We start from the raw sequence: 6,000 nt of genomic DNA, 5'->3' as shown, positions 1-6,000 counted from the left end.
CAGCTGGTGCGTGACCAGTAAGATGGACTCCCCACCTGCAGCTGGTGCGTGACCAGTAAGATGGACTCCCCACCTGCAGCTGGTGCGTGACCAGTAAGATGGACTCCCCACCTGCAGCTGGTGCGTGACCAGTAAGATGGACTCCCCACCTGCAGCTGGTGCGTGACCAGTAAGGTGGACTCCCCACCTGCAGCTGGTGCGTGACCAGTAAGATGGACTCCCCACCTGCAGCTGGTGCGTGACCAGTAAGATGGACTTCCCCCTTAGGCGGCGCTTGATGCACTCCTCAAAGATGTGTTTTCCCACGTGAGCGTCCACGGCAGAGAGCGGGTCGTCCAGCAGGAAGATGTCCTTGTCGGAGTAAACTGCTCGTGCCAGACTGATCCTCTGCTTCTGACCCCCCGACAGGTTGAGGCCACGCTCACCAATCTGACCACACACACACACACACACACACACACACACACACACACACACACACACACACACACACACACACACACACACACACACACACACACACACACACACACACACACACACACACCCTCAAACATTCAGACAACTAAACACAACTCATAGAACAGGTACAACAATGTTTATGTGTACTGAATATATATATAGGGTTAGGGTTGGGGTTAGGGTTAGGGTTGGGGTTGGGGTTAGGGTTAAGGTTAGGATTAGGGTTAGGCATAAAGAAAAATAGTTGGTTAGGGTTAGGGCTAGGGTTGGGGGTGGGGTTGGGGTTGGGGTTAGGGTTAAGGTTAGGATTAGGGTTAGGCATAAAGAAAAAGAGTTGGTTAGGGTTAGGGCTAGGGTTGGGGGTGGGGTTAGGGTTGGGGGTTAGGGTAAGGGTAACGGTTAGGGTAAGGGTTAGGGTTAGGGTTGGGGTTAGGATTAGGATTAGGGTTACGGTTAGGGTTAGGATTAGGGTTAGGGTTAGGCATAAAGAAAATAGTTGGTTAGGGTTAGGGCTAGGGTTGGGTTTGGGGTTAGGGTTGGGGTTGGGGTAGGGTTAGGGTTAAGGTTAGGATTAGGATTAGGGTTAGGCATAAAGAAAAAAGTGTTGGTTAGGGTTAGGGCTTGGGTTGGGGGTGGGGTTAGGGTTGGAGTTGAGGTTAGGGTTAGGCATAAAGCAAAATAGTTGGTTAGGGTTAGGGCTAGGGTTGGGGTTAGGGTTGGGGTTGGAGTTAGGGTTAGGCATAAAGAAAAATAGTTGGTTAGGGTTAGGGCTAGGGCTAGGGTTGGGGTTAGGGTTAAGGTTAGGATTAGGGTTAGGCATAAAGAAAATAGTTGGTTAGGGCTAGGGTTGGGTTTATGGTTAGGATTAGGGTTAGGGTTAGGGTTGGGGTTAGGGTTAGGGTTACGGGAAGGGGTGGATAGAGTTAGGGCTAGGCATAAAGAAAAAAGTGTTGGTTAGGGTTAGGGCTAGGGTTGGGGGTGGGGTTAGGGTTGGGGGTTAGGGTAAGGGTAACGGTTAGGGTAAGGGTTAGGGTTAGGGTTGGGGTTAGGATTAGGATTAGGGTTACGGTTAGGGTTAGGATTAGGGTTAGGGTTAGGCATAAAGAAAATAGTTGGTTAGGGTTAGGGCTAGGGTTGGGTTTGGGGTTAGGATTGGGGTTGGGGTAGGGTTAGGGTTAAGGTTAGGATTAGGATTAGGGTTAGGCATAAAGAAAAAAGTGTTGGTTAGGGTTAGGGCTTGGGTTGGGGGTGGGGTTAGGGTTGGAGTTGAGGTTAGGGTTAGGCATAAAGCAAAATAGTTGGTTAGGGTTAGGGCTAGGGTTGGGGTTAGGGTTGGGGTTGGAGTTAGGGTTAGGCATAAAGAAAAATAGTTGGTTAGGGTTAGGGCTAGGGCTAGGGTTGGGGTTAGGGTTAAGGTTAGGATTAGGGTTAGGCATAAAGAAAATAGTTGGTTAGGGCTAGGGTTGGGTTTATGGTTAGGATTAGGGTTAGGGTTAGGGTTGGGGTTAGGGTTAGGGTTACGGGAAGGGGTGGATAGAGTTAGGGCTAGGCATAAAGAAAAAAGTGTTGGTTAGGGTTAGGGCTTGGGTTGGGGGTGGGGTTAGGGTTAGGGTTAGGATTAGGGTTAGGCATAAAGAAAAATAGTTGGTTAGGGTTAGGGCTAGGGTTGGGGTTAGGGTTAGGGTTGGGGTTGGGGTTGGAGTTGGAGTTAGGGTTAGGCATAAAGAAAAATAGTTGGTTAGGTTTAGGGCTAGGGCTAGGGCTACGGTTAGGGTTGGGGTTAGGGTTACGGGAAGGGGGTGGTTAGAGTTAGGGTTAGGCATAAAGAAAAAAGTGTTGGTTAGGGTTAGGGCTTGGGTTGGGGGTGGGGTTAGGGTTAGGGTTAGGATTAGGGTTAGGCATAAAGAAAATAGTTGGTTAGGGTTAGGGCTAGGGTTGGGGTTAGGGTTAAGGTTGGGGTTGGGGTTGGAGTTAGGGTTAGGCATAAAGAAAAATAGTTAGTTAGGTTTAGGGCTAGGGCTAGGGCTAGGGTTGGGGTTAGGGTTAGGGTTGGGGTTAGGATTAGGATTAGGGTTAGGGTTAGCATAAAGAAAACGTGTTGGTTAGGGTTAGGGCTTGGGTTGGGGGTGGGGTTAGGGTTAAAGTTGGGGTTGGGGTTAGGGTTAGGATTAGAGTTAGGGTTAGGATTAGGGTTAAGGTTAGGATTAAGATTAGGGTTAGGCATAAAGAAAAATAGTTGGTTAGGGTTAGGGTTGGGGTTGGGGTTGGAGTTAGGCTTAGGGTTAGGCATAAAGAAAATAGTTGGTTAGGGTTAGGGCTAGGGCTAGGGTTGGGGATGGGGTTAGGGTTAGGGTTGGAGTTAGGGTTAGGGTTAGGCATAAAGAAAAATAGTTTGTTAGGGTTAGGGCTAGGGCTAGGGTTGGGGTTAGGGTTAGGATTAAGGTTAGGATTAGGATTAGGGTTAGGTTTAGGCATAAAGAAAAATAGTTGGTTAGGGCTAGGGTTGGGTTTATGGTTAGGATTAGGGTTAGGGTTAGGGTTGGGGTTAGGGTTAGGGGAAGGGTGTGGTTAGGGTTAGGCATAAAGAAAAAAGTGTTGGTTAGGGTTAGGGCTTGGGTTGGGGTGGGGTTAGGGTTAGGGTAAGGGTTAGGGTTAGGGTAAGGGTTGGGGTTAGGATTAGGGTTAGGCTTAGCGTTAGGGTTGGGGTTGGGGTTAGGGTTAGGGTTAGGATTAGGGTTAGGCATAAAGAAAAATAGTTGGTTAGGGTTAGGGCTAGGGTTGGGTTTGGGGTTAGGGTTAGGGTTGGGGTTGGGGTAGGGGTTGGGTTAAGGTTAGGATTAGGGTTAGGCATAAAGAAAAAAGTGTTGGTTAGGGTTAGGGCTAGGGTTGGGGTTAGGGTTAAGGTTAGGATTAGGGTTAGGCATAAAGAAAAATAGTTGGTTAGGGCTAGGGTTGGGTTTATGGTTAGGATTAGAGTTAGGGTTAGGGTTGGGGTTAGGGTTAGGGGAAGGGGTGGTTAGGGTTAGGGTTAGGCATAAAGAAAAAAGTGTTGGTTAGGGTTAGGGCTTGGGTTGGGGGTGGGGTTAGGGTTGGGGTTGGGGTTAGGATTAGGGGTTAGGGTTGGGGTTGGGGTTAGGGTTAGGGGAAGGGGGTGGTTAGGGTTAGGCATAAAGAAAAAATTGTTGGTTAGGGTTAGGGCTTGGGTTGGGGTGGGGTTAGGGTTAGGGTTGGAGTTGGGGTTAGGGTTAGGCATAAAGAAAAATAGTTGGTTAGGGTTAGGGCTAAGGTTGGGGTTGGGGTTAGGGTTGGGGTTGGGGTTGGAGTTAGGGTTAGGGTTAAGATTAGGATTAGGGTTAGGGTTAGGCATAAAGAAAAATAGTTGGTTAGGGCTAGGGTTGAGGTTAGGGTTAGGGTTAGGATTAGGGTTAGGCATAAAGAAAATAGTTGGTTAGGGTTAGGGCTAGGGTTGGGGTTGGGGTTAGGTTTATGGTAAGGATTTTAGGGTTAGGGTTAGGGTTGGGGTTAGGGTTAGGGTTAGGATTAGGGTTAGAGTTAGAGTTAGGCATAAAGAAAATAGTTGGTCAGGGTTAGGGCTAGGGTTGGGGTTAGGGTTAGGGTTGGGGTTGGGGTTAGGGTTAAGGTTAAGGTTAAGGTTAGGGTTAGGATTAGGGTTAGGCATAAAGAAAAATAGTTGGTTAGGGTTGGGGTTGGGGTTAGGATTAGGGTTGGGGTTAGGGTTAGACTCAGCAGCCTCAGACAAGCTACCTCGGGTTAGGGTTAGGGTTAGGGTTGGGGTTGGGGTTAGGGTTAGGGTTAGGGGAAGGGGGTGGTTAGGGTTAGGGTTTGGGTTAGGCATAAAGAAAAAATTGTTGGTTAGGGTTAGGGCTTGGGTTGGGGTGGGGTTAGGGTTAGGGTTGGAGTTGGGGTTAGGGTTAGGCATAAAGAAAAATAGTTGGTTAGGGTTAGGGCTAGGGTTGGGGTTGGGGTTAGGGTTGGGGTTGGAGTTAGGGTTAAGGTTAGGATTAGGGTTAGGCATAAAGAAAAATAGTTGGTTAGGGCTAGGGTTGAGGTTAGGGTTAGGATTAGGGTTAGGCATAAAGAAAATAGTTGGTTAGGGTTAGGGCTAGGGTTGGGGTTGGGGTTAGGGTTGGGGTTAGGTTTATGGTAAGGATTTTAGGGTTAGGGTTAGGGTTAGGGTTGGGGTTAGGGTTAAGGTTAGGATTAGGATTAGGGTTGGAGTTAGAGTTAGGCATAAAGAAAATAGTTGGTCAGGGTTAGGGTTGGGGTTAGGGTTGGGGTTGGGGTTGGGGTTGGGGTTGCGGTTAGGGTTAAGGTTAGGGTTAGGATTAGGGTTAGGGTTAGGCATAAAGAAAAATAGTTGGTTAGGGTTGGGGTTGGGGTTGGGGTTAGGATTGGGGTTGGGGTTAGGGTTAGGGTTAGACTCAGCAGCCTCAGACAAGCTACCTCGAGGTAGGGTTAGGGTTAGGGTTAGGGTTGGGGTTAGGGTTAGGGTTAGGATTAGGATTAGGGTTACAGTTAGAGTTAGGCATAAAGAAAATAGTTGGTCAGGGTTAGGGTTAGGGCTAGGGTTGGGGTTAGGGTTGGGGTTGGGGTTAGGGTTAAGGTTAAGGTTAGGGTTAGGATTAGGATTAGGGTTAGGGTTAGGCATAAAGAAAAATAGTTGGTTAGGGTTGGGGTTGGGGTTAGGATTGGGGTTGGGGTTGGGGTTAGGGTTAGACTCAGCAGCCTCAGACAAGCTACCTCGAGGTAATGTTGCAAATTTCGACACAAATAAAAAACGCTCCGACGTAAGTAAAGTGAGGCTCCACTTTTCCCACTAGCTTGATGCTAATATACACTGGCTCTGCCATTAACATGCTACTGATTAGCATTAGCGACTTTATGCGGCGATCGCAACAGATCCAAGTTTGTTAATGAAAACTACAACTAAGACGCACCTGACAATCAAACGGCTGCTGCGTAATTAGTACAGTACTTACAGTATTAACACTTTTTAGGGCGCAACAAAAAACACAGTTATTATAATTAGCTCACTAATAAATGTTGCGATAAAAGAATATATTAATATTTATTACTACACACAAAAGTACCAACAATTGGTACCGTTGAGTATTGGTATTGATTCCCAGGTATTGGGAACTGGGGCCGTATCGGTTCAAATGTGAACGCTACCCATCCCTAATTGTACATATACATATTGTACATGTACAATATGTATATGTACAACATGTATATGTATATATGTACAACATGTATATGTACATGTATATATGTACAACATGTATATGTATATATGTACCACATGTATATGTACATGTATATATGTACAACATGTATATGTACAACATGTATATGTATATATGTACAACATGTATATGTACATGTACAACATGTATATGTACATGTATATATGTACAACATGTATATGTACAACATGTATATATACATGTACAACATGTATATATACATGTATATATGTACAACATGTACATGTACGTGTATATATGTACAACATGT

General features: G+C 46.6%; 1 protein-coding gene across 1 annotated transcript in view; it reads right to left on the bottom strand.

The window, feature by feature from the left end:
• The window catches only part of LOC133665357 (ATP-binding cassette sub-family C member 12-like), a 47,623-nt gene that overhangs the window by 21,483 nt on the left and 20,140 nt on the right, over positions 1 to 6,000 (bottom strand). Inside the window, exon 14 of the mRNA XM_062070646.1 lies at positions 226 to 429. Coding sequence (XP_061926630.1) covers positions 226 to 429 — 204 coding nt within the window. The remainder of the gene's footprint in view (positions 1 to 225; positions 430 to 6,000) is intronic.

The sequence above is a fragment of the Entelurus aequoreus genome, linkage group LG02 (genome assembly GCF_033978785.1).
Source record: "Entelurus aequoreus isolate RoL-2023_Sb linkage group LG02, RoL_Eaeq_v1.1, whole genome shotgun sequence".
Taxonomy (NCBI): Eukaryota; Metazoa; Chordata; class Actinopteri; order Syngnathiformes; family Syngnathidae; genus Entelurus; species Entelurus aequoreus.
This window is presented reverse-complemented; position numbering and strand designations above follow the sequence as displayed.